The sequence below is a fragment of the Anser brachyrhynchus genome, assembly GCF_964034855.1.
Source record: "Anser brachyrhynchus genome assembly, chromosome: 4".
Lineage (NCBI taxonomy): Eukaryota > Metazoa > Chordata > Aves > Anseriformes > Anatidae > Anser > Anser brachyrhynchus.
Genome location: NC_137698.1, coordinates 21,849,298 through 21,877,123, shown reverse-complemented (window position 1 = coordinate 21,877,123; position 27,826 = coordinate 21,849,298). Strand labels below are relative to the sequence as shown.

General features: G+C 40.2%; 1 protein-coding gene and 1 long non-coding RNA gene across 13 annotated transcripts in view; one reads left to right on the top strand and one right to left on the bottom strand.

Moving 5' to 3' along the window:
• Nucleotides 1–81: 81 nt before the first annotated feature.
• On the bottom strand, nt 82–14,592 carry LOC308194162. 4 transcript variants are annotated; one of them, XR_013950347.1, is made up of 5 exons: nt 14,453–14,592; nt 13,283–13,458; nt 12,519–12,618; nt 10,696–10,854; nt 82–9,661 (listed from the first exon to the last, which is right to left on the bottom strand). It is a non-coding gene; the product is annotated as an uncharacterized lncRNA (long non-coding RNA). The 4 variants fall into 4 exon arrangements; XR_013950348.1 differs by having other exon boundaries at nt 82–9,014; XR_013950349.1 differs by having other exon boundaries at nt 10,799–10,854.
• WWC2 (WW and C2 domain containing 2) overlaps nt 13,833–27,826 on the top strand; it is a 99,368-nt gene continuing 85,374 nt past the window's right edge. For 2 of the 9 annotated variants that reach the window (XR_013950334.1, XR_013950335.1), the window contains exon 1: nt 13,833–14,546. Coding sequence is in view for 5 of the 9 variants with exons in the window: in XM_080589637.1 (XP_080445763.1) it covers nt 14,416–14,546 (131 nt within the window). In the remaining 4 variants the exon portion in view is untranslated. Of the gene's footprint in view, nt 14,547–14,669; nt 14,822–17,518; nt 17,577–27,826 lie in introns of those variants that run through there. The other 7 variants (XM_080589637.1, XM_080589634.1, XR_013950336.1 and 4 more) reach the window with 4 other exon arrangements.

The following is a 27,826-nucleotide window of genomic DNA, read 5'->3' as shown; positions in this document are numbered from 1 at the left end:
GGAAGGGAAGGGAAGGGAAGGGAAGGGAAGGGAAGGGAAGGGAAGGGAAGGGAAGGGAAGGGAAGGGAAGGGAAGGGAAGGGAAGGGAAGGGAAGGGAAGGGAAGGGAAGGGAAGGGAAGGGAAGGGAAGGGAAGGGAAGGGAAGGGGTTTAGAACATGAATCCTACTAGGAAAAATACAACTCTGTCCAAACTCCAGAAGTGATACCTGACCTCATTTCTTTTAGTACAGAAAATGCCACATAGGCAGAGGCAAGGCCCAGCAAGTACTTCACCTGCAGCCAGGAAAAATTGACAGTGCACTCAGATACTCAGATTCAAATCTACAATCCAAATGAATTGCTACTAATAAAAACAAAGCACAGAGCCCCTTTTACATTGTTTTATCCTGTTTAAAAGACAAACATTTGCACACTGCAAGCCTCAAATGGATAAAAGCTACCATGAGAACTTATAAGCCATCTGCTAGCTTCCTAATGAAGCCAGTAACTATTATTGTTTACAGTTGAACACCGGGGGTCATGTGTATTTGCTGTAATGAAAGAATCAATGCATCACTGCAGATGCTAGAAGAGAACTTTTTTTTTCCAGACGGCTAATTATAAATACAATAAAATAACAAATTAAAAAAAAATCTGTTCATCTCCTTTGAGAAATAGTGCTTGGCACACCAAATACAAATTGCAGCACTTTTCTGTTTTCTAGTAGTCTCTACTTGATAGACTCAGCATACAGAAACAGAATCACGAAAAAGTTGCTCTTCGATTCTTAACGAATAGCTGACCACCAAGGAATGTTTAGTCCCTAATTCTCTAATCTTTACAAACCTCCTGCATTACTTAATTGCATGGTTTATCTGAATGTAATGATGAAACATGCATTAGCAAGCAGCCAGATATCTGTTGTTGTTTCACTCTGTTTCTCTTGCCTGAAGAAGACACCATGACATGTGAAAACTTGGCTCAGTCGGGCTATTAAAAACGTCCTGAAGTTTCTTGGATTTTTCAAATGTTGGCTGAAGAGAAACTGATACACAGCAGTGAAGCAACCCATTTCTGGCTTACTACTTCATCACTCACACAAAAATACACTAACAAAAATACACAAAAACCTATACAACAATATGAATTCCCAACATCTAGCAAAAACAAACAAACCATTCATTCTGAAACCTTGTCAATGGCCATTACGTGTTTTAAGAACGTATCTCAATTCCAGAAAATTTCATGAAGTCTGTAAGTCAAGAGAGCTGACTTGCTTTGCTGAGTGAAACAGTGCAAATGACCCTTCATGCCCTTCATAGACCTCTGATACCATGGTCTATGGTGCAGCCCTCCTAAAGCCCATACTCTTCTCATTCCACCTGTAGCATAAGTGGAGGTGCGTGTCTATCATGTGACTAAAATGCAGTATAAGATCCTAGCTAGATGGGTTGAGGTAGAAAGGAAAGCTGTATTATTGTATGTACCGAATCAGTAAGCACATTAGAAAAGAAAGGGGGACAAACTATATTCCTCTTTTACGATGACGCATACTTGTAGCAAGCTGTACCCACCCTGGAGACTGAAATAAAGGAAGCTGTCAGCAGAATACCACTTCTTTTTTTCTATTTTGTTTTCCTATTGTGGTGATGACCAGAGAGACAACACCTGGTGGATCAGCGTGGGCAGAGTTCATTACCAACAGCCTGCTGGAAGCTGCTGGCCCTCACTGCAACCCTTTGCTGTGACCCACTCCTTGACTGATGACCAGTGTGCAAAGGCAGACCTACTGCATGAATTGTTACACGAGTACCATCACTGAAAGAGCTCAGTGATTAGAGAATGGGAGAGGGTGAGAATAGTTTAGTTTTGGTTCCTACTCTGACAGTGTTTCTGTCTTTGTGGACTTAAGCGAATAACTTAATTTATATGTCTTAATTCTCTTGTTTCATAAAACGCCTCAGATAATACTTTCTTCCCTAAACTATATGCAAATGTACACGAATATGCTTGCATCCCCAAATTACAGGGGAGTTGCAAGAATTAATTAGTTAATGTTTGCAAAGTGCTTTGAAGGCAGAAAGCACTCTATAAATGCTAATTATTAAATCAAAGGTTTATCTGACTTTATTACCAAACCACTAATAAAATAAGTTACATAGCATGTGCAGGCTGGAAAAGGCACTTCTACTGTCTAAAAGATATAAAGGTTTTAATTAGCAAATGTTTTGAAAGCACTTTGCTGATGAAAAAATGCTAAATGTTAATAAAGGTTTTCCCTAATGAAAACAGCTACAAAATATGAACTCCTGGATGCTACTGTAACTTCTGCATATATTATCTAAAGTTTTGTCCCATGAGAACAACATTTTTATTTGAAGCATGGTTTTTGTAATATTGATGAAAAAAATTGTGGTTATGTTTGTCAAATGAATGTTCAGATGCAGCAAGAGATTAAAGGTATCATTCTTAGGAGAGAATAGCAAAACCTAATGTATTGTCAAATTATAAATGTATACACATACTATTGTTTTTACTATTTAACTTAAAATGGTATTTCGCTATGCTTCCAAGCATCTGCTAATTTACAAAGTTCAGCTCCTCCAAAACACTCTACATGCACATATGTGACCTGTTATCCACATGCTATCTTAAAATCTAAGCATGCAGACATTTGAATCGGTTAGGAATAGGTTAGAAAGACTGAACTCTGGAACTTCCTCAGGCCTTCTGAAACACTGTGAATCCTTTGCTTCGTATGATTTTATCCTGCCAGGGGAAAGCTTTTGTTCACCTGTTTGCGACACTTTTTTGCCCTCTATATTTAATAGTATAAACTTGGATATAGTAATTTAAACATATAAATTTATTAATATTAGTGTAATTAATGTATTAACACAATTGACTCTGATTCATTCCCTCCCTACACACGTTTTAAAGTTAAACTTGACTTTAGAGCCCTCCGGAATAATATTATTATTTTGAAATTATCAGATGGTAATCAGTACTTGTCAAAAGCTTAGGCTAGTGGTTTGGAAGGAAGTTTGAAAGTAGATCTTGGTATGCATAATACCTCTTGTAATGTCTGCAGAAAACATGAAACCTTGAGCAATGAGTAAAGCCCTATTAATCTGCTTTGCTGAGAGGGAAGAGGCATGCCAGCATCCTCCCTACTTAATGCCATGCAGATGGCAGCAGGATGAGAATGCAACCAGTCAGGCCCGCTCAGTGAAGCAACGAAGCCTGGCTGCCAAGGCAGAAGCTGCCTGTTTCCATGGTCCAGGAGAGAAAATACCTAGTGCTGTCCCTGCTGCTTCCAGCAGAAGGAGAGCTCCAGGTGCTGCTCCTCCAGAAACCAACAGGGTCTGCCGCTTTCCAGTGTCACAGAATGCTGACTCAAAAAGTTACCTCTAAAATCCTGGGGTGTGGGCAATTGTACGTGTTCATTAATTTGAGACATAAAGCTCAAATAGGGCAGGAAAATGCCCAGAATCTGACATGCTACAGCAAGGGGTTGTGTCCATTTCTGTGCTCTTAGGATAGCTCTTCCGAGCAGACTGGGTGAGTCAGAGCAGCAGCAGACGTGATAATCCTTTATCACCACATCTATTTGTCAAGCTGGCCCTGAAAGAAAGGCGAGCAAGATTTTTGGAGAGGGAGGACGGTTCAGTGCTGGGGAAAGGAAAGGTCATCTGGGAATAGATGGGAAATGAAAAGTCCTCAGATTTGGTAAAATGTCAAATGGGTTTTTAGCAGAAGGAACTCAAGATTACTGATTTTCTCTAAGCCCAGCTTTTTTATTGTGTTTTCTTGGGTTCCAAAATTACCTTCTAGAAACATAGTTACTGTATTTTTTACAAAACAATTCCAGACTAACCAATAAAAAGATAGTCCGCATTATTTTACAGTTAGTTTAACATTACACATTGTGAAAAGCAGTACCAATGAGGTAAAGCAAGAGCAGCAGTGCTGAAGTAAGGTCTAAAATGGTATTCCTTATAGTATTATAGCTATTAGCCCTTATTTTTGTGAAAATATGGGAAATTTTGTGGCCTTCCTAGAGAAATCTTATGGATTTTAAGATTAATGGATGGCATTAAGATTACACTAAAAGTTGTGACAAAAGTAAAATAACCCTTTTAAAATTTTTAATGCTACATTAATTAAATCAGAATGGAATAACTTAAAGGTATATACAAATCCTTGCTTGGAAAACCTTAAGACGTATGCCAACTTGCACAGAATAATTTTGATGGCATCAGAACTCAAAAAGACAGGTCCACTTTCAGTCCTGTATTTTGACTTTGTATAGTTCTGATATCACCAGTGGTATGGGTCCATTCCTGGATGGAAGCAATAAAATTATAAATAATGCAGAAAAAAGCAGGCATGCTCGTGAAATGCTTCTGTCTTGCAGCTGGGGAAAAGGCACATTAAGTATTAATAAATGATGCTGATAAAATACTTCCCATTCTAACAATAAATCAAAAAAACATTGTGATGGAACTGGGACTGGCACTAGAGCTTTGGAATACACTGGTCAAAAGTAAATGATGTTGTACAAATATAAAGTCACATATCTGAGAAACAAGTATGCAGGCTATCCTTAGAGGATGGAGCCCTTAAATCACAGCAGTAATCCTTGATGAGGTGCTGTGGCAGGAGTTAATCCAATCTATGGACAAAAAAACATGGAATCTATAGTAGAAGAGGAGAGATGCCACATATGCCTATATTTGACACTAGTGTGACAGTTATTTATATTTTTGATAATTTAAACTGAAGAAAAATCTCCTTTAATTGGAGTGGAGTCAGAGAAGAGAAGTGAAAATCATTAATGGACTGGAAACTGAGCTATAGAGTGAAATCTTATCAAAGAGAAGATTAGGAAGCAATTTGACCACATTATGTGCATTTGTAAAATAGAAATAGTCATTTCCACTTGTGAAAAAAAAAAGATTTAAATAGGTCTGACAAAACACAAGATTGGAGAATTCTGGCATGGAAATGTTTACCTCTTTTCTACAGCTATGCTTAATTCAGCTATGTATAGAGCGATATAATTAAAATCCAATATTTGAAGATGATGCAAAAATCACTTGCTTGACTTGCTTCAAATAAAAATTCAAGTTGCTATCATTTAGCTTTTCGGGTTTCCTGCAGTCATTTGAAGGCAACCCTAAAAATGATTTTTTCTATTTGGTTTGGTATTCCACTATCCTTATTTACTTTAGTAATGTAGTTTTCTTCCTAACTGACACGTGTCTCCTTTTCAGAAAACATATTTTTGCGATTTGCCCCAGAACAAGTTGCTCAAACAGATTCACATTTAAAATATTGATAAGCCTAGCTACACTTTGAGACAATCTCCTATCCCACAAATCCCACGTAATGACCAACGTAGATTAGATGCCAATGCTAGTCTGGAAAAGAAAGGTTTTGCAGAGGTGATGAAACCCTGGCATATCCTGGCATTGACAGCATTTGCCCTGTACCCAGCTAGACGGCTTTTGGCATGGGGGGTCATGCTAAGGATTTTAAGTCATTGGACTGACTGAAAAAGGATTTCCCAACAGTGCTACAAAAGTATCAACTGTCCCATAAAGCTGGAGAGGCAATAGGAAGTTTTGACATACTAATTACAGGCTGTCTTACATACATCAATGTTTGGCTTTATTTGTTTTTTGCTTTTTTGTTTGTTTTGTTGTTGTTCTTTTTGCTATTTCTTAGTTTTCCGCAGGTTCTTCAGTTCATTATTTGACATTGTTTCCAAAAATATGACATGACAAGACATCATAATTATTCTGTCAGGATGATTTGGTATATTTGAACATATGAGTCTTCTGTAAATAAAGTGAAAGGGATATGAAAGAGAATTTTAGCTCTGCAGTCTGGTTTAAGGCCTTTGATTTTACTTTGATTTGGAAATGTCATGGTTCACTGAAAGCTTACCAGAGCGAGTTTAATGGATTAGAATATGTTATTAAAATGAGATGGCTAGAGACATGTATTCCACAGATGTGGAATATTGAGAAGGGAGATTAAACAAACTGACTTGCAAGAGGCCTCTGCTGCATTAAAAGGCACTGTAGACTACTTTTTCTTTCATGGCGTTTAGGATGAAGGGCAGGAGTAGCACTAGAGGTTCATTACAGCAGTGTTCTGAAGCCATCAAGTTTTCCCTGTTTGTACCTTTTCTTCATTTACACTGAGACACTGAAAAAGATGTCTCAGAGATATATGCAGAAAAATGTTAATATTTGATGTGGTGTTATGGACACACAAAATCTGCATATATGTGCTTCTGAGAATTTTTTATGTTCTTTTTGAGATTATTTTTTTTTGGAAACAAGATTTCCTTCAGGGATTTCTTTGACTCAAGGAAATCTCTTTTAATAAGCAACTCCTTACTTTCTTCTCCCCCACCCCAGCATATTTCTTTTCCTCCTCTTACCAAAACAAACAAAAGCTTGCATTAATCTGTTCATGACCTACGAAAACAACCTAAAACTTTAAAAATATACATTTTTATCAGTCAGAACTTTGTTTTCTCTTAACAGAATCTTGAAACCTATAGCTAGTGGTTACATATAACCTGAGTACAGCTCTTTCCCTGTAACTCTTGTTCTAATTGCCTAGCTAGACCAAAAAGGAAATCAGCACTGAGTCTAAACATCCAGGGGCTCACTTGCTGGGACAGTTCTGCTCTAGAATTCAAGCAGCATATTTGCAGCATAGCACTTTATTTGTTTTGGTATGTTTGAATTATGTGCCACTTTTTTGTGTTCTTTAAAGTAGGGTTAACAGGAACCTCATGAAGTTGAGCAAAGGCAAGTGCAAAGTCCTGCACAGGGGGAGAAATAATCTCATGCACAATTACATGTTCCAGGCCAACCAGCTGGAACACAGCTCTGCAGAAAGAGACCTGGAGGTTCTGGTGGACAAAAAGCTGACCATGAACCCGCAGGTGTCCTTGCAGCATCCTGGGCTGTGGTAGGATGAGTGTTGTCAGCAGGTCGAGGGAGGTGATTCTTCTCCTCCAGTCAGCACTGGTGAGGCCACACCTGGAGTGTTGTCCCCAGTTCTGGGCTCCCCGGTACAAGACAGACCCGGACATACATGAGAGAGTCCAATAAAGGGCCATGAAGATAACAAAGAGACTAAAGCATCTCTCCTGCGAGGAAAGGCTGACAGATCTGGGACTGTTCAGCCTAGAGAAGGATCTGGGGGGATCTTATCAATGTCTACAAATACCTGAATGGAGGGTGTGAAGAGGACAGAGCAAGGAACTTTTCAGAGGTGCCCAGTGACAGGACAAGAGGCCATGTGTACAGACTCAAACACAGTAGTTCTCTGAACATCAGGAAAAACCTTTTCACTGTGAGCATCCCCAAGCTCTGGCACAGGTTGCCCACACAAGTTGTGGAGTCTCCATCCTTGGAGATCTTCCAAAGCCACCTGGGCAACGTGCTCTAGGTGCTCCTACTTGAGCAGGGTGGCTGGGCCAGATGGCCTCCAGAGGTGCCTTCCAACCTCAACCATCCTGTGATTCCTCAGCTGTAAGCATCAACTGTATATCCTTAGGTTTTACATTCACACCTTTACAAAACAGCTGATTATCAGCAACAGCTCTGATATTTCAGTCCAAGGATTATGTTTTAATACTTAAATTTTGCAGACTTTGCCTAGCTTTGAATTATTTTCCTTGAATTATTATCTATTGTAATCTTTTACACTGTTGGAGGTTGTTTCTTTATTACTGCATTTCATTTATGAACATACAAGTATAGCAATTTATGCTTTTGTAATGTTGTTCCACCAAAAAAATTCAAAGGAGAGAGCTGTAGGAATAGTGTAATGTGTCATATATGTGGACATGGGTATTTCATAACATATGTTTCACCATATGGACTTTATAGCTTTTATACACCATATTTTACCTGGGAATTAGATTCAAAATAAAAGGAATTTTTGTATGAATTCTAATCTTTTCCTTGTGATAAGAAAGCTTATCCTAAGTGTTTCTGAGACCACATATTGAATTAATAAAAATGACACAGTACAGTTCGACAGACTCAGCTCAGGAGCTGAAAGCATCATATGTTCTCATTCCTATCCTATTTCGTTTAGGTATTTTTTACTACATCAAGTCACTTAACACATCTCTTTTGGTATGTCCACCACAAAGTGAAGATAGTAATACCATGCTTGATCTTGAAAACTTTTTATTGGGATTCTGGGTTTTAGATACCAGACTGGAATGAAAATTGCCATGGGATGATTAGCACAACTCAGCAACACCTCTAGCAGTCCAGAAGTGCTAAATCTTAGTGTTGATGCATCAGTCTCATTCTTGCTACAGATTTGAACAGGCTCTCAGATCATATTTTTGCAACATAGTTTTCAGCCTGTGTTAGCAATCAGATAGAATTGGGGTTTGTTTGGTGTTTGCCAGGACAGAAGTCAAAATACCTTACATTCATGCAAAGAAACTGCACTTTTTTGAAGGGAAAAAAGAGGTGGGAAGTAGGTGGAAGAGAAAAGAAGCATTTTTTTCCATATAGAAGTTTGCTGGGTTTGTACTCGTTTTGTGTTTTGAAAAATAGTTTTCATTTGTTATGAAAACAGGTTCTTTAACTCTCTTAATCAGTCAGATCACTTTTTTGTAATGCAAATCTTAAATACTCAAGCAATTAATCCAGTCCACTTCATCACTGCACTGTTTCTGAAAGTACATGGATGATACAGAAGAGAGTAATACTTGAGAATGTTATTGATAAAACACTCCTTTTTGTATTTTATCCATTGCCTCCTTTAGATACAACACGGCAGACATATGTGCGTTCTTCTCGCCGTGGCGGGAGCTCTTAGTCCTTGCACCAGTAGAAAGGGACTGTTATAAGCATTAGCTCTGTAAATCTTGTTGGAGTATCTTAACTACTTGAAGAAATTAGTTGCTGTTCACCAAAGGAGCTGATGTTGGGAAACTTTTTCATTCTTCATTGAGTCCCTCTACTGCTGGTCTATTTCTGCCCTACATGGCCAAAAGAGAAGGCCAAGCTCTTGAGAACCTCCTTGGCTGACTGGGCATGCCTTTGTGATTCTCCAAAGCCATTAGACATCAGTGAAAGACACTGCAATTCCACAGATACAATGAAATGTAGGAAAGTTAAATTTGTATGCACAAGAGAGATCATTTAAAAAAAATACACCGAGACTATAGAAGATATAACATCAAGAATATGTACCAAGACTGCATCAAGAAACTCTCTTTAACCTCTCTGATTAACCTCAGAGGTTAATTTGGACCTCATCAAGCTTAGGGGTTTTGGAACAACCAAAATTATCCATCTTCTTTTTCCTTTGTCCACAGCAATATTGCTGATATTTCAGCAGTATGAATCAGAGTTAACAGAACTGAATGCTGAGTTAGTTCTAATGAGTGGTTTAAAGACGGCTGAGTTTAAGATTTTTATCATGAAAACATTACTCACATTTCCATAGTTAAGCTTCAGGCAATACTATTACCACATAATTTCTACTCTACCTACTCTAAACTTTTAATCTGACTAACAATCAGTTAAAATTCTTCTGTGCACTCATTTTCAGATGTATGCGATTAGAACTATGCCTTCAAGGACTCAAAATGTGTAATTTCTTGTGATTTTCTTCTATGTACACCTGAAAGCAAAAACAAGGCCAAAATTTTGAAAAAGCTTATATATATATATATGATGAACGTATATACATATATATATATATATTCATTTGAAGAAGAGCCCTGTATGGGCTTTTTCAGTAATACTCTGGAAAGTCTTTATAGGACATCCTATTTTAGCAGCAAGTGGTCCAATTGAATATCAGGGAAAAGAGCAAGCTTTGGAGTAAAGAGAAAAGCTGAATGAGCATAAGCATTATCAAAGCTGTTCACTGGCTCCATTGCTTCTGCAGAGTTTCATCATAAATTCAACTAGAAACAGTATTATTCAAAGATCTTTTACTCTCAGCTGTATCCATGCATAAGAAGCTGACAATAGTAAAAGTAGCACTCCTCCGCCTTTCCTCCCTCCCCCATGTACATTGTTTTGCTTTACAGGACTTTTAAGAACATTCTTAAAAATCTCCTGGCACGAAGGAGTCTTAGTTGTTTTTGCTTATTTGTTTGTTTGTTTGTTTTCTTTCCTTTTTTTTTTTGTGGTAGTTTTTGTTTTGTTTTGGAAGACGTTGCTATCTTAGATAAAAATCACCGTGCTTATAAATAAATAAGCTAGTATTTATAATGCTTAAAATATTGACATTTTTTACAGTTCTACAATACCTATATGTCAGGGAAGTCAGATTGGCTGTCCAGATTGGTTTGTACAGTGTTTAAGTGTCTAAAAAAATAGCGACACAACTAATACATACATATTCAAACATTTTTGTCAGATGTTTTCAGAGATTAATTCTATCAGCGTATTTCATAATTCATCCTGCAATCAAATTCTGCTTGAAAGCAGTGGAGACTGAACTATGTAGATTTTCAGGGAGACAGCTGTGGCTCTTGATTCAGAGCCATTTATGGATAGTATGAGTTAGGGCTGTAACAGCTGTAAATTTCTTCAGGGACATCACTTTGGAGAATCATCAAGTTAAGGGATCCTTTTGTTATAGAGGGACAGGGCACAAACATGCCTTTTTTTTATAATCACAGTTAGTCCCAGAAACAGCTTTACCGTGAATCAAGAAGTAAGCAGGGAACAGCAGGAGATTAACTACGCTAATACGGACTGGAGTAGGGAATGCTTCTTGTTACATGGCAGGAGCACAATCATTTACCCGTTTCTGGGTTCAGCAACCTCCATTCTTGTGTTCCAAATTTTCATTTTTTTCTCCTGGCCGGTAAGAGTAAAGTAGAAAGCACACAAAATAGTTATGATTCTAATTCCCTTTAACTTAGTCCTTTAACTATGTACTACTTCTAATGTGAACTTCTTCATACGTGTTAAACATGCATGCACAAAGCAAAACAGACGAACAATTAGCTCCTTTTCATTGAGCCTATCTTGTTATTAATCATATTTACAAATAAATACTTAAGTCATGCCAAAGCTATATTACTCCGTGCTTTCAGACAACTCCTTCATATGCACCCTTCTGTTTTGAATAAAGCACGCTTACATCTTCTGAACTCTTCTGTCTTATGCAATTAAGCCAAACAATCTGTGGTATGCTGTCAGCTGACAATGTCAGCACAACATGCTAGGAAGGTTATCAGTTGAGATGTAGGAGGTATACTTGCAACACTACTTTCAGTTAAAATTTATAGCATATTTCGGGCTAAAAAGGATCATTATGAACTTCTTTCTACCTTCCTGTATTAGACATATGAAAGAATATCAAAGGATAGTGGAAGAAACTATTTTCCACCAGTTCAAATTGCAAAACAGCGGGAAACAGGATGATAGTTTGTATCTGTTACCTACAACAAAAGTAGTCCTTTAAAAAGCTAAATGTTCTTATTGGTAACGATAAAAGTCTGTCATTTATTTACACAAATATTACCTATACTTTTTGTCAGTATGACTTCAACTATTGTCATTCCTAAGTAGCTCTAAATTGGTATTCTGGACTGTGGACTCTTAACTACAATGAAGGACTCAAACAACGGAAAGTGGAGGGGGGGGACAGGGAAAGCCTAACACTCACCATGTAACAGTTTGCATTTCAGTGTAAGCACATCTATATATGCACACACAAGCATATACATAGAAATTAGACAAGTATTCAGTGGTCTTAATACATTTATTCCCCCCAAAATTAAGAAGTGCCATTTCTATCTGTTTGTACAAATGAAAGTGTTGATGTTTTCTGATGAGAGGTTTTACTTCAAAGGATAGTTAGAAATCAGCTCAACATCCATGTGGATCTCATCTAACCAATAAAAAAACAGATGTGGTTTGGACTGCTGTGGTGGTGACATAGAATAGGGATTAGTTACTACCTCAGATGTCATAATTAACTTTGGGAGAAGTGACGTTTCAGTTTTGGCTTGATACTAGAAGTTTTCTAACTGCATGTACTTTTTTGTGTGGATTGTTTAGAGGGTAGGAATATAGGAATGTTGCTGTATAACAGGCCTCCTTTTTCAGAATGAAAAAGGCTGTACCATTATAAAAGCTTCTTATTAGTGCCAAATATAAGTAACTGGCAGCTAGGTTCAGAGAAAATATCCTCTGTAGCTTTTTTCAGCTTACATAACAAGAAACCTCATTGATAAAGCAAACTAAACTTTAAAATGGAAAAGGAAATCCAGCTTATCCTGTCCCATAATTGCTACATGTACTTTCCCACTGCAGGATGTCACCTAAAAGCAAGTTTATAAAATTACACTATTGAAAGAGACACAAATGTCAATGGATAGTAAAAGTGCTTCTTTACACTGATGGAAAAAAAGACTGGACTTTATGAACCAATCAGCTGACTGAAACTTAATACTCTCAATGAAAATGAATGAGTCTGTCACTTTAATAGGAAATGATCCTGTTGCTTTCTGTACCTGAACTCTGACGGAGATCCAGAGGTTAGGACAGCTCAGTTTTTCTCCACTGTTAACCACCAGGGCCTTATGTCAAGTATGAACTTTCATTGCACATTACCTTAATTCAACAGAAGTAAAAATAAAAACTTTAAGATAGTCTGGAGCTTAACAAACAGGTGTTTTTTGGGAGATATAGAAGCCATTTGCAGAGATAGAAAACAGATTAGTATTACAAAATAAAATAATTAGAATGACTAAAATTACATAGGTCTTTGCCAGATTGGTAATTAGCTAAATTAAAATCATATTTTAATGGTATTTTTTTTCTATTTAGGAGCAGAACCAACAATGGGACTTAGATGTTTGCAAATTAGTTACTGTAATGCCTAGTGGTTAGGTATCTGGCCTCTGAAGTGGAATCCAAAACCCTGTTAGGCAGCGGACAAGTCCAGTTCTTAATAAGTGTAATTTCTATGGGAAGAATAATTCATAAAGCTGAGCGCTAAACGTAGCCATAATAGAGTAGGCAGGCAGATTTAAGAAAGAAGGAAAGGAGAAGATAGATCTGGATTCCAGACCCCCCTCTCCCAGGAAAAATATGTTTAATCCAATAACTGCTAAGTGGAAAGAGACAACATATTCTGGAAAATAGAATAAAACTTGGGTTACCTAGGAGTCCCAGATGCTAAACTACAGCCATACTCTACCACCGGTGCTCCACTTCTGGTACCAAATCTCGGGAATCAGATACACATGCAAATGAATAGAGCTCATTAAGTTACCTTCTATCAGCCGAGCCACGGTAACTAGCCTCACATACTCTTCTCCTGTGGCAAACAAGATACACGTAGGGTAACTCACACCTGCTTTCTATACTTAATGCAACGTCGTAGGTGGCTGCTTTTCAGGCCGGGATGGTTCTGTGCACACACTATATACATATTCTCTGCTGGTGTTTCTGTTTAAGAAGAAAGAAGGAAAAGTTTAGGTACTTCCAGGGTTAAAGGAGAAATGTTGAAAACTGAAATGAAAAAGAAAACCTTAGGTATTTTAAACGTCAAGGTCCTCTCCCCAACCCTTGAGCCTTGGCACGGCTCAGAGCAAGTCCACCTGAATGCCTTTCCAGGGCCGCGGCTGGTGAGGAGCAACACCTCTCACCAGCCCTGACTGGAAGCCGAAGGGAGCTCCGTCGGGGCGGCCACGACCCGGGGCACCGAGGTACGGGCCAGGCTGCCCTCAGACGTGCCCTCCGGGGCCGGGACAGCCCCTGGGGCCAGCCCCAGACTCGGGGCCGGCCCCCGGCCCTCAGACAAAGGGCCGCGGCGCCGGGCGCACCTCAGGCCGGGGCGCCGCGCTGCCCTCGCCTCACGGCAGCTTCCCCCCCGCCCCGGGGCTTTGGGCACCCGGGGGTGCAGAGGGCTCGGGGTGACGGAGCGGTGCGGGAAGCCAACCCGCTGGGGAGTCGCGGGGCCTCCCTCGCCGCCTTCCGCGTCCCCTGCTCCTTCCCCACGCTGGGCATTTTCCTGCCCCCGCCCCGGTCCTCGTCCCGCCCCGCTCGGGGCCCGGCGCGGTATCGGCGGGCAGCGCCGTCAGGGTTAACCGCGAGGAATGCGGCGGGAGGAATGTGCATGCAGATGAGATGGATGCTAATCTCATGCTAATGAGCGGCGGCCGCGGCCGCCCGGGGCTCAGCCGGGCTCCCCGCACCCGCGCCCAGACGGCAGCTGGGCTCCGCCGGGAAGCCTGACCCGGGCTGCCGCCCGCCCCGACATGGTGGACTGAGAGCCGGCGGCCGACGAGGCTTTGCCGGGCTCCGTCCAGCGTGTCCCCCGGCCTCCCCGGCCCGGGCGGGGGCTTTTCCCGCTTCCCTTCTTTCTTTCCGTCCCTATGGAGCAGCTACCCCCGCCGGCCGACCATGCCTAGGAAAGCGGGGAATGGGCAGCTCCCCTTACCCGATGGCTGGGAGGAGGCGAGGGATTACGACGGCAAAGTCTTCTACATCGACCACAACACCAAGCAGACCAGCTGGATCGACCCCAGGGACAGGTGGGTGCGAGGCCGGGGGCATGGGCTGGGAGAAAACCCCTGTGCCTTTCTCCTCCTCCTCCTCCTCCCCATCGGCACACTGCGTGCGAGCCCCTCGGTGACTTGATGTTGTCAGGCTTTTATGGACCGGGGGGGGGACGGGACACGACACAACTCTTTCCGGAGGCAAGCGGGGTCGCTGGAGTTTGGGGAAACTCTGCCTGGATGCCTCGGTGGCGGGGGCCTGGGGACAAAAGGTGGCCCCGGGCGCTGAAAGCAGCCGGGCTTCCCAACAGGTACAAAACTTTGCGGCTCCCTCCCCAGCCCGAGGCGCTGCCCGGTCGCCATCCTTCCTTCCCCCGCCGCCCCCAGCGCGGCGGCTGTGGGGCCGCCCCCCGGGCGCTGCCCCCTCCGGTGTCCCGGTCCTGTCCCGCTCCTGGCCTTGTCCCCGGTCCTGGTCCCGGTCCTGTCCCGCCCGAGGCGGTCTCCCCTGCCCCCGGGGAGGGAGCCCGGGCTGCCCGAGGCCTCGTGTGTCCGCTAGGCCTCGGCAAGGCTCGCTCCTCTCAGACCCCCGGGCTGCTCGTTGGCTGCCTTCCGCAGCTCTCAGCGCTAAAATCGGCAAAACCTGCCCTAAAACGCGGCGTGAGCCGGGCGAGCAGCTCGCATGCTGCGAGCACATGAGTCACTGGGGCAGGGCTTTGGGCTGGGGCTGGCTCCTGCCTTTCTGGGGGGACTTCAGGCTCCACAAGGGGCTGCCTTTTAACAGCGTGAGGGTGGGCGCCCCGGATACCTGGGGTAAAACGTGTACTGTGGCCAAAGTGGTCCTGAAAAGTTCTTAAAAACCAAAACTTTGCCTATATGACGAAATTACATGTATTCCCTCTAATACATAACCTATATATATAACTACATATAAAATACAACGATGCATTCCAGTTATCAAAACCTTCTAAAAGGCATTATAAATTTATGGGGCGAGCTGTGCTGAATTATAAATGAAGGCCCGGCATTGTATTTCTCTGGTGGAATTAGAAAAGGCCGTTGTGACAAAGTTTGCAGCCCGTGAGCTGCAAAGGGGGGCTTTGACAAGCATCCTATGCTGTGTCAGGCCTGCTGCTCTGTTGTACTTGGTATAACAGCAAATTCCAGTAATGGCAAACGTAATGCTTAGCATGGTTTGAAGTGCGAAGGAATTTAAATGCCTTGTAAATATTAGTGAGCTGGTAAAGTATACTGGACAGTGGTTTTTATTACACCTGTAATAAATAGGCCTTTTGGGGTCATTGAGTTTATTTTTTCACTGCAGACAATAAGAAGTCCTGTTTTTACTGTTTCTAGAAATAACATATTTAAAGTTTAGTTTTAGACTTCTGTGTTTGCAAAGCAGATTATAAGATGGTGTAATTGCGGTAAAGCAAAAAGTGAAAATTTGAGTCTACTCGTTATAATACTGCCTCATAAGTATATTAGTTTATTTACTTTTTACACATTCTGTAGCCTTGAAGATTTCAAGGGTATTTATTGGTAATAGTTGGTGGTAACATCTGAGTCTTCGCTCATTAATAGACTGGGCAGCTGACTGAGTAACGGTTGTCTGTTTGCCATCTGACAGGTATAGGATAAATATTGTTTCATTAATATGTTGATTGCAGGCGAAAGGGAAATCAAGTCCTGAGAACTGATAGCCTGTAATGAGAACTAAGGAAGTAAAAGACTTTTTCAGAAAGTGTGATGTTTGGAAATAATTGTTAACCCTTGTCAGTCATGCAAAACAAACAGAGATTTTCTGCTAGGTGCTCCAGCAAATCCATAATTTAGTATATATGGCTCAACCGTGAAGCTGAATTGCCTGCACAGGAGCCTGACAAGCCCATTTTATCTGCAGTTTACATTGCTTATATTTACAATATCTGTATTTACAATCTGTTTGTATTGGTGACCTGGTTTGGAAAAGTGTCTAAGAATTGTTTGAAAGTCTCGTGATGGCTTTGTTCTAGATTCCATTGTATTTTCCAGGTATTTAGAGAATGTGTGTTCTGAAACCATGTAGGACAAAATGAGGGCTTCCTGTCAGAAAAACTGAAAAGTGATCTTCCAAGTTTGTTATTGCAGTAAAATCTGGATTTGTGCTATTTCTAAAACTTACCTGAGATCATCAGAATGAAGACTATGGACTCTACAGTAAGACGAGAAACACATTACCTTGTACGATGATACTTGCAGGCTTTGTTTTCAACTTTTTTTTTTCTGATGGAGTTTTTCATAAAGTTTTCATAATCTACTTGTACATCTACATAATCTACAGTACGCAGGCTCCTAACATCTTTCACTGGTAAAGCAAGCATGGAATATGTATGTTTTTATGGACCATTTTTCTTCTGCTTTTATCGTACAGCATTCCCTGGATATTTTTACAAAGAAAAGTGACACTTGAAGTTTTAAAATAATTTTTTATCCTCTTTGATTTAGAAGATGCAAATAATGGAGACTAGCACTGTGAGACGACAGCCATATGTCTGTGGGTCGTCAGGTGTGTTTGGGCACAACTAGGAGTCTTTGTTACTGGTATCAAATATTCATGTCTAGAAATAACCTGACAGTTGAAAATACCATATTCCTAGGCTTCTTGGAAAATTTTGTGGGGTTTGTTTGTTTGTTTCCTAAATGTACTAGTACTTGTTTCACTTACTTTTCTATACGTTCTGATAGTACATGTAACTGTTACTGCTTATGTGGTGCAGGTTTGTTGACAATAATGATAACTTTGTGTACAGCTGTGAAGAAAATCTCGTGGCTCAGTTTTCAGTTTTGCCCACTTCAATTATCTGAGTAAACCCGTTGACATTAGAGAAGCTCACACTTGCAAGGGCAAGAGTGACATGACTTGTGTATTTCAGGGAGTGCTGTGAAAGTTATTCGAATTGCTCTGTTCTTTAGTTTCTTTTGTTTTGTTTTGTGCTGTTCAACAGTGATTTCTCTCTCTGAACACTTAGGGTATCGTATTGGTTTGTTCTGAAGACCGGTGGCCCAAGTGAGAGAGCACTCTGAGATGTAAGTGTGAGGAGGAGAAGATGTAATGGCAAGAACATGGGAGTTGTGGTAACATTTTCACTGGCTAAATATATGGGTGTTATTTCTTCTGACTCCTCCAAGCTACAGCAAACTGAGAGCTCACTGATCTTATCAGTTCCTTTGAAAGAGATTTATTGTAGAAAGGGAAATAGCCAGAAATATCAATTGTGTCCCACTGCTACTTGATAAATTTAGGAAAAGACAGCTATGGACTGAAGAAAGTGAGCCAGAGGAAAAGGTGTGAAAGGGCTAGAGGAATTTGTATTCTCTTTGAAGTTCCCTTGAAACTCTTGCAAGTTTCTAGGATGCTAAAATACAGTAAGGTGTTTTTGTTGTTGTTTGTTTGTTTGTTTTCTGATAGGCAATTAAGAAGGCCTTGGAGTGGAGACAGAAATTTAGAAAGGAAAACTTTATTTTTTTTTCCATCATTTAGCACATTTTAAGTGGGCCTCATGTTTGTTACAGTCCTAGGTGGAACCAACAGAGTAGAGCACCAAGGAGAAACAGAATAGGAGATAGGAATCTCAGCACGCTCAAATCTTCAGCAGTTGGATGATGGTTGGGTTTCTCATCAGGAATGCAGGGCTTCTCGTCTCCTGGTTTCTGCATAATAAGTGGTCCATGCTCCACTACTCAGCATCACTGACTTATATATATATATATATATATATATATACTTTTTTAATAGCTTGCCTAAAATGAATTTTAGGCATAACTACATAAACAAGTGCTTGAGAAACACAGGATATGCAGAAACCAGAGAGCTTTTCTACTTAGAAATTGTGAAAGAATTTTCATAGTGCTGACATAAGGAGGTAATGCGGTTTCCATTGCTGCTTTCATCTTTTGGGGAGTTGAAGACACTACAATTTCTACCATGGATTTCTGTAACTTGTGTGAGATTTGTCTGTCTGAATTAGAACTTCATTAGTTGGTGGTAGTTAAAAGTTGCATGTCTTTTTCCCTTAGAAATGAAGGGCACTTTGTTTCTTTCTTTTTCACTGGAACTTGCTTTCTCTTGTCCTGTGAACATCAGAAGCTGTGAGAAGGGAAGATGCAGAGGTTGAAGCTACTTGAGCAGGAGGGCTGTCATCCCATCTCCTTCCTGGATACTACTGTGGCTCAGGGGTGCTTGGTAGGAGACTTCAAGCCACTTCAAGTTGGAAATGCAGAGGAACAGGGCATATGGGATACTGTGCTGGTAGGAGTTAAGGGTAGCATCGAAAATGGGGAGAAAGTGGAAGAGAGAATAGCGTGATGGGGATGTACCATCAGAGATTTAAAAATACGTTTGGATCAGTTCTTTTTGCACAGACATAAGCTGTGTTGTGACGATAAGTAAAATAACTTACTTTCTGAGGTGTTCTGTGACAGAGGTGCTAGGCAGGTACAGCTCTGTGGGACGCTGGTGGCTGTGGGTCAGGAACAACTTCTGACACGTCTCCCCCCTGCCCCAGGAGCTGTAGTAGTGGTGGTGTCCACAAAATTGGGACAAAAATAGGAGGATGATTCACCTGTCCTTTGAAGAATTATGATGTTAAATTGAAGCGTTAGTCATTACATTTTGAAAGGGATGGTTTTTAATTCTCTTTTAAGTGCAGATTTTCACATTGCAGGTTTAAGGTACAACTGGAGCAACGACCTGATAAATCCTTTCTTCAGGGTGCTGCTTGCAAAGAATCAATTTAATGGCAAACTGTCCCTGAAAGATTCACCTTCTCATTCCCTTTCTATTTTACATTGCTTCTCCCTTGTTCGCTAGCAGTGGAGGATGGAGTGAGGCCTTCAGTTTTTGGTGGCATTGAGCTGTTGAGTGATTGCCTCACCATACCTTAGGAAATAATAACCTTAATATGAAAGTCACCTGCCTGTTCCGGAAATTCAGTGGAGGACCATTTGATGACACACTGAAGTGTACAACTTGCAATAACTGTGTAGTGAGGTAGAACAATTACTTTTTTTCCCCACCTGTGTTTCCCAGTATCTTTTCCTGCCTTGTTTCAGCCTGTAGCATCATTTGCTGTTTGTTCTTTATCCTCACTCCACATAATTCATAATTTGTTCGTGTCTGCTTGTCTGTCCAGGAATGTGCATATTCCCTGTGAAACTGTCTGGTATCTTATTCTGGTTTCAATGACAGGTTGGGAACTGCTTTTATTTAATTGCATATTTATTCAAAATAAAACCTGTGGTGCAAGTACTGAACTAGCAATGAGAGACTAGCCGTGTCTGAACTTCTGACACCTTCATTTGTTTATCCAGTGTAAAGTAGCATTCCAGTATTACAGCGCTAATATGGCTGTGATAGCATCAGACAGTGTTAAAATACATAGTGATTGTGTCTGTGGGTTTTTTAACCAGTCTGTCATTTGCTTGAGGATATGTGTTGTTGGTTTTAGCATTAGTGAAAATGGCTGCATAACTCTCAGATAACGCTTTTATTCTTTATTTCTCTGGGAGTGATAGGGCTGCTCTGTATCTTTCATCTCGGAGCATGTAAAGTTAACAAGTCAGGAAATGCAGACTATTTGCTTATGTGTGCAAAGTATGTACCACTGCTAAAGCCAAGGACTGTGACCTGTTACGTAAAATGGGGCAAGTGGTCTAGACTGTGGTTTATCCAGACCTGTGTCTGCAGTGCTTACCTACTGGAGCTATGTTGATTAAAACCTATCTTGACTTGCAGGATAGCATTACTGTAGTTCTCACGCGCAATGTAAGCCATGTTTAATGAGAAATTGTACGCAAGAAGGAAAATACACCTTTTCTCAAGTGGAGCAGAGCTCTTTGCTAGAGATGTTTTCCTACCACAGATAAAAAAAAAAAAAAACCCTTCGGAACTACCTGATACTTTCAGGGAAAGGAAACTGGCTTTACTTTGAAGTAATGGCTGAGAAAGAAGTTCTCATTGTACGGAGAAATGTCAATATAGAGATCAAATAGGACAAGTTATTTACAATGTTAAGGATTTGTACAGTTTGTGTTAGTTCTTGTCTTCTTCCATTTAAAAAAAACTTCTGTTCAATGCTTTGGTTAAAATGCAGTGCTTGGAAATGTTATTAAGACTATTGGGAAGAATAAGCTAAGAGGATTCCCTGCTTTCACTTATTAATGTTTATAATGGATAGACAAGTTGAATTTTGTGAAATATGTTGTTGTTGTTGGCATTCTTTTTAGTCTAGAAAATGTTACAGATATTTGAGTTTTCATAATTTTCATATCACTCAGATGACTAGAAATCAGAAGAATACTCATGGAAATAAAGGAAGCTATTGAAAATGGACCAGCAAAGGTCAATATTTCCATGGTGACACATTTTCAGAAAGATGCGAATAAAAACAATGCGGAGATTCCCAAACTGTTATGCTGAGACGTATAAATTCTGATTACCACAAGCTGCAGGCAAGTGGAAGAGGTTTGTAGAGGGGTAATGCATCCCTCTGTCTGGGCTGTCACCGTCCTGTTCACCCATCCCTCTCCTGCCACTGAGTAGTAAACGAGGAGATAAGTAGTAAACCAGGAGGTGATTTGGCTAAAATGAGACCCCTTGTTCTATAGGATTATTTTCCAGCAGAATTGGCTTGTGTCACTGAATGGATACCAATGCTGCTGAGAGGGAGGAGACGAGTCCAGAGCTGGGAGCAAGAGGGGATGGCTGATTTCCATTGTCTATGAAAGTAGATTAGAAATTCTTCGATTTTTGGAGTATTTTTTTTTTCTCATTATTCATACAACATGTTATAAACTCAGCTGCAAAGTATCTCACCCTGCAGATGTTGGCTTGCAGTAAAGTTAGGCAAGCAGAATGACAATGTAACTCAAAGCTTTGAGTGTTTTGTTGGGTGAAGCACACTGGAGCTGTTTGTCTATATGGACAAATTGACTTGCCCCTCATTTGGAAGGAGCAGCCAGTGGCTGAAAAGGAGCGTGATGCAGAATTTATCTTTTCCCTTTCGTTACTTGAGTATTCTATATGGTTTTGCTTTGTGGGTGTGGGATTTTTATTCTATTTTGTTCTGAAATAGCACATCTAGAGCTTTGCTGAATACTCTTCTCAGTGGCGTTTTCTGATTAAAACCACCAGTAGTGCTGAAGTTCCTACCCAGTGAAGTCAGTCTCTGACTCTTGTGTTTTTAAAAGGATAATGAGAATTTGGTTTCTTTTTTTCTTATTTTCTTAAAATGTACATTTTTATGGCTAATTTGCTTTTGGATTTTTTTTTTAAATTGTTTACGACTTCTGGGCTAAGGCAGTATGTCAGTGATATGAATGTATTCTGTCAACTGAAACAATCATTTGCATCTCATAGAACAAGATCAGATGCTATCCTTTGAACTTGAATACTGTTTGTACTTGAAGAAAGGCAACTTTATCTCATCAACTCTGAATACATATTGTATTCAAAGTAACTGTTTGGATATGTAAAGACATGTATTGTCTTGGGACAGCAAACTCAAAATCTGTCTGCTCTTGATTCATGCTATAAAATGCTGCAGGTTGGACATACTTTGGTGTATCCGTACTATTTTTCTCAACTCATTAAATCAAACTTCAGTCTTTGTTTGAAAAAATAAAAAAGCTATACTGGAGTGCTTTCCATAATAAACTGTTTGTTCTTATAATCAGGATTTCAATGTCTAGAAATACCAGTCTTGCTTTTACTTTCAGTGTAGGGGAGAAGATCTAGAAGGATCTGTATTTTCAACTAAATCCTTCTAGGACATTCTATTTGTGTTAGCAACTTTCTCATGTTGTTAATGATGAAGAGTGCTTTACACACCTATTGTTTCTTTTTAAAGTACATTCAAGTGCGAAACTGTAGTCTTGCCCAGATAAGCTTATCTTATGGCCTGCCGATCTGGCTGGTGATGAATTATTGCTCTGATTCAGTGCCGTGCCCTTCGCTCTTAACAGCTTGCCTTGTGTAGCTGAGAATGTTTGACAAAGCTGCAGGTATCGCCAGTCACATGGCAGGTGAACTTCTGGTGTTTTCAGATTGAGCACAAGCCCGTGGTGCTGCATGGCAGTGAGCATTGCCAGTGTATGACAAACGGTGCCCGTCTTAGCTACGTGGCAGGTGGATGTCCTGGTAGCATCTCATCAAGGAACAGGATTTGCCTATAGCATAGGCGCCCTTCGCCATATTGCTGCACACCAGAGCATTTATTTTGATCACGCACTGGGGGATGTGCTGGATGTTTCTGTAGTGGTTCTGGAGGAGGAGGACGCATGGCCCACTTCTGCTGAAAACACAGGCTTTGTAACCTCTCTTGCTGCCCGTAGTAGATTGCAGAAAAATTGTAAGGGAAAGAAATTTATTTCCTCTTGATGAGGAAACAATGGGGTGGGATTTTTCCTTTGTTTAATGCTGTCAGCTGTTAAACTGTGGTCTTGTCCAGAAGCATCTGTCTCATGGCCTAATAATCTGACCGAGGAAGAGTAATTACTCCTACTCAAAGTCTTGTCCTTTCATTCTTAATTTGCATTTACTTGATTAAGCTGAAAACATTTACGTAGACTTAACACTTTGTGCCTTTTCACGGGTGTTAACAAAATGCCTCTGTGAAAGCTAATTCCTGTTATAAGTAACCACGTGCAAAACTTCAGTTGGTTAATAAACAGTTACTGTGCATCAGAGAAAGATGTAATTCTGATTTTTAAACTCCACTGTAAAACGCAGTTATTTAGCAAATGGTTACAGTTCTCATCCTGTGATTTGATTCATGTTCAGGAGCCATTCTGGCTGCATAGGACCTCCAGGTGGGTGCTGCTGTCCTCGCTGTAGCCTGACTGATGCAGAGCCTGAGCAGAGGGATGCTGGTTTGCCTTCTGCTCTACAAAGACCCAGTGGGGACCATTGCCAGGGAGCAGGGTTTGTAGTGCAGTAAGGCTGGAGTAGTTGCAAGCCAAACAAGGGAGCGAATGTTTTGGTTTTGTTTGTTTGGGGAGGGCACTGGGGAAGTGGGACATGTCATAGAATGTAATGCACTTTGCTCCTCTGGTGTACTCTGTGGTTACTATTGCTTATAAGGCTCCTTTCAACTATGTCGCCTTCTGCATTTTTGTCTGACGTGCACATGATAAAAAAATTCTTCGTGAACTAAATGATGTCTCTTTTCCGTAGGTAGTCCATCACTCAGGTGCACTTCTACGTTTCTTGTCAAATATGTGTTGTTAATTGGGGCTTGATTTCAACTTCATAACATCTTGGCTGCCTTGAGTTACACTGTGTAAGACTTGTTTCAGGTATTATTTTTATGTATACGTGCTTCCTTGGTGAAGCACTGACTAGTGCAATATCAAATGTTTTCTTTTGATTTTAAAGAGATACAGCAAACATCCCATGAGATACTTGTGAGCTTTCAGAAGTTTAGGAGCTTAGTAGCCTCTTTCTTTAGGACATAATGACTGGATGGGAATTCATTAACTCATAGCTTCCCTTCCTAATTTGTTGCTTGTTGTCATAACTTTGAAAAAAGTTAGGTCATGGTTCTGCCTTGAGAGGTATATGGGGCTTAATTATGCTTTTTGTGTACTCTTGGGGGATGTATACCTGGGCATGCCAAAGCCCACTCAAATCCATTCCAATCTGACCCCATATTCCCAAGACCTATATGATGTGTATTCACATTAACCAAAAGAAAAAAAATCAAGTCCTTTTTAGTTCTTTCTGTCATAGGCTGTCTTAACACGTTATGCCATTTATGATAAATTTTGAAGTATAACCTTGCAAACATTACGTATATCTTTTTTTTTTTTGTCACTGATTGATTTTTCTCACATTCTCAGTAATGGACAGTTTTATTATCTGCACGATCTGACCTAAATGGTATTTTTTTGTTGTTGTTGCTGGAGACGTTTAGTACAAGGTGCAGAGATTTGCATTCACTTCCCCCTCCTCTCTGTTTTGTTTTGTTTTCTTCAGTTTGGACACAACTGCAGAGTGGTGAGCAATTCTCGTTTGGAGTGCTGTGGCCTTCTCTCCAAGAGAGATTTGCAAGATAAGCTATGATAGGAGTTTAAGGCATGAAACTATTCAGTACTAAATTCCAGAGAGTGCAACGATAAACTGCCAAAACTGGAATTGGAATGTCCATAGCGTTGGAGTGAAAGAGGGAAAACAGAATGCTGCGCGGATGCTGCAGCCTCTGAAGGTCTGACTTGAATTTCTTCCCTCTGAAGTAAAGGGTAGCGTTCCCTTTAATATACCAGCTTGGAATGCAGACCTGGAGAGAAGCTCCAGCTACTGCTGTGTTACAGTACCTAATGTTCCTGTACAGTAGGAGGTTGGCTGAAGTGTTTCCTATTTCCCACGTTCTTTTGCAGTTGTCAGCTTTGTTTTGTACAGAAGTGGCAGGCTGAGGTGGTGCTTCAGTGAGTTACAGCGTGAAGAAGGATCACTTGGAATGGAAGTATTAAATATTTAAAATACTTTTTTTCTGAGACATCAAGTAGTAAATAATTGTTCATAAGAGCATGCAATTCAGGGTAGTCTGACAGGGAGTAAAGACCTTTCTTCTGTCACGTCATGAGTATTGCAGTGTTTGAAATGAACAGTTAAAGTATTTACAATCATTCTGGTAAATGGTAGAACGCTATGGATGTGAATAATCATCTGAGACCTCTGCGGGACATTCCTGAAATACTGTTCAAATGACTAGGGAAATTATGGGATGCAGCAAAACACACAAACACTGTGTGCTCTTTAGTCAGGCTCACACAGTCAGTGGTTTACTACTATAGTAAGTAAGGCATAATACACAGGAACTGAGACATTAAATGTTTTTTTTTCAAGTTTCTGAATTTCTGATGTTCTTTCCCTTTTTTTTTTTGCCATGCCCCCCCATTTATTATCCCTAGGTTCTGTTTTTCTATCTACTCTTTCAGAGAAAGACTTCAGTGAACTAAAGTTTGAGGTTCGTTAAGGAATTTCCCTTAGTTAGACTGCTGTGTTAGCTAATTTACTGGTACTTCAGTCTAGAAGGTGAATTGCTCATAGCAAAGCAAATTATTATGGTGATGTGGATTAGGCTTTTGGGGTCTTGTTCATGTTGCTTGCTTGTTGTGTTGTTCTGCCTCACTTGCTAGCACTGCTTACAGCGATGTAAAATGCTGTGCCATGGAAGGTTGTTGATCTGCATTCAGGGCCTGGCTGGCCCATTTGCTCAGAATATGTGAAAATCATCAAAACTTTCTTTTTTTTCCAGGCAAAATTTTAGCAAGAAAAATAAGCCTTGAGGACAAATGTAGAAGAGTTAAATATTTTGCCTTTAAATAAATAAATTAAATAAATTCTTTAGAACCTCCTAAACCCATTATTTCCTGTCCCTATTTGTATTCTGTGGAAGACAGACCTGTAAGTGTTAAAACAAGTATTTCAGGGTTTTATAACTTGCGTTTCTTGCATTATTGACTGGGCAAAACGTGGCTTTATTGGGGGAGATCAACAAATTCACTAAACGTGATATTTTGGAAAAAAAATCCTTGTTCCAGAGAAGTAATGTGTTGATCCAATCTGTTTAAATTCAGGGAAAGCACCTAGGACCATACCTCCCACGAAGTCATTAATCCCAAACACCTGTACCTTTAATGGCAAAATTAAATGATGACCAAGGAGTTACAAGACAAGGATACTAAAACGTGCTGTACTGAAATGGAAATTATGAGGGTAGGGGGAGGTTACTGGTGGTGCTTTGCCATGTAATGACATTAACAGAATCATTACCTGCTTCAGCGGTGTCCACAAAATAATGTAGATCTTATTTTGCTCTTGCAATAAATCCTATGAGCAAAAGTATGGAAATCAGCTTTCTTCTTTTGAAGACTCTTTCTCCGCTATGTAATAGTGAAATAGATCTCTGACACCCAGCAGTTAGCATGTACCTTGAATTTTAGAATTTGATGGGGAAAATGTAATATACATCTAGTGATTGGTTTATTAAAGGTACTTGCGTGAGGGCTATGTTATTTGCAGTGTAATCTTAAAGTTAGTCCTAGTTATATGTACTCAAAACATCTCATTATTATTTTTGTCAGTTCCTCCAAATGTGACTTTGGAAGGGACAACATTTTAAAGTTCGTTCCAGAAAGCACTTTGAGAGATAGGGATGATTGAAAACAACACTCCTGAATGGCACCTTGCTGTACTTCATAGATCATAACAGCTTTTATTCACCACTGTGATTGTTTTTTAAATTACTACCTGTGGATGAATACTTGAAAGAATTGCCCTGCTGGCTGCATATTTGGTTTGATTGGGGGCTATCTTGAAGTTGTCTTTAAATTACATGGGGTTCTTGATGATCCTAGCATTTTCTAATCTTCTTTCTTCTGCAGTTTTGTTTCATAGACTCTTGCAAGTTTAGGAAGAATAATAATTCTCTTTAATTTTTTTCTTCTTAAAAAAAAAAAGTCATTTCGAGCTAAGATATTCAGAGATGCTTCTTTCAAAAATGATAAACATGCTGTTTATTTTGCATTATTCTTCCCCCGAAGATGTAAATTTTGTAATGAATGATTATTTTACTAATAGTTGCTGATGGACTGGAAACTGCTTAATTTATAAAAGATGCATTTGTCGCAGGGAGAGTGCCAAGTGACATCCAGAAGAGCGGTGTACAAAAGCGATGCTGCTTTAATACTTTATTAAAGTATCACTATGGCAGTAATGTGCTACATGTTTTTCAGAGGTTGATGTTTCATTGGACTGTCACTAAAAAGGCAGAAGAAAAGAGAGGAAATGAATGTCGTGAGACAAAGTGACAGTTGAAGTTAGCTGCAATATTTTGAATAAACAGCTTTTTTCTTTTTTTTTTTTTTCCACAAAACTTGCAGTCTTGATAAGTCTGTGTAAAATGTTACATTTTTCTGTGTTGATGAAAATTTTGTCAGGGAGCCCTTTTGGGAGCGTGAAAGGCTGGGAAGGTTTTATTGCTTGTTAGGCAGGGCGCTGCTCTGGAATGTGAAGGAATCAGATTCCAGTCCCTGTCCGGACTCAGAGTGACTTGGTGCTGTGGAAAAGCCATCTCCCCCTGATGAAGGAGACAGGGCAGGTACCTGAACGCCCTGGTTCATTTCCTTCACGCCTGCAACCTGAGGCAAGAGGGAAATCAGCCTCCGGTTTGGAAAATGGAACATTGCAAAAGTTCTTCTGGAGGGGAAAAGCAAACAGAGGAATAAAAAGAAACAATGCTGTAAAAATTCCTGTGAAATGTAATTGTTGTCCTCTC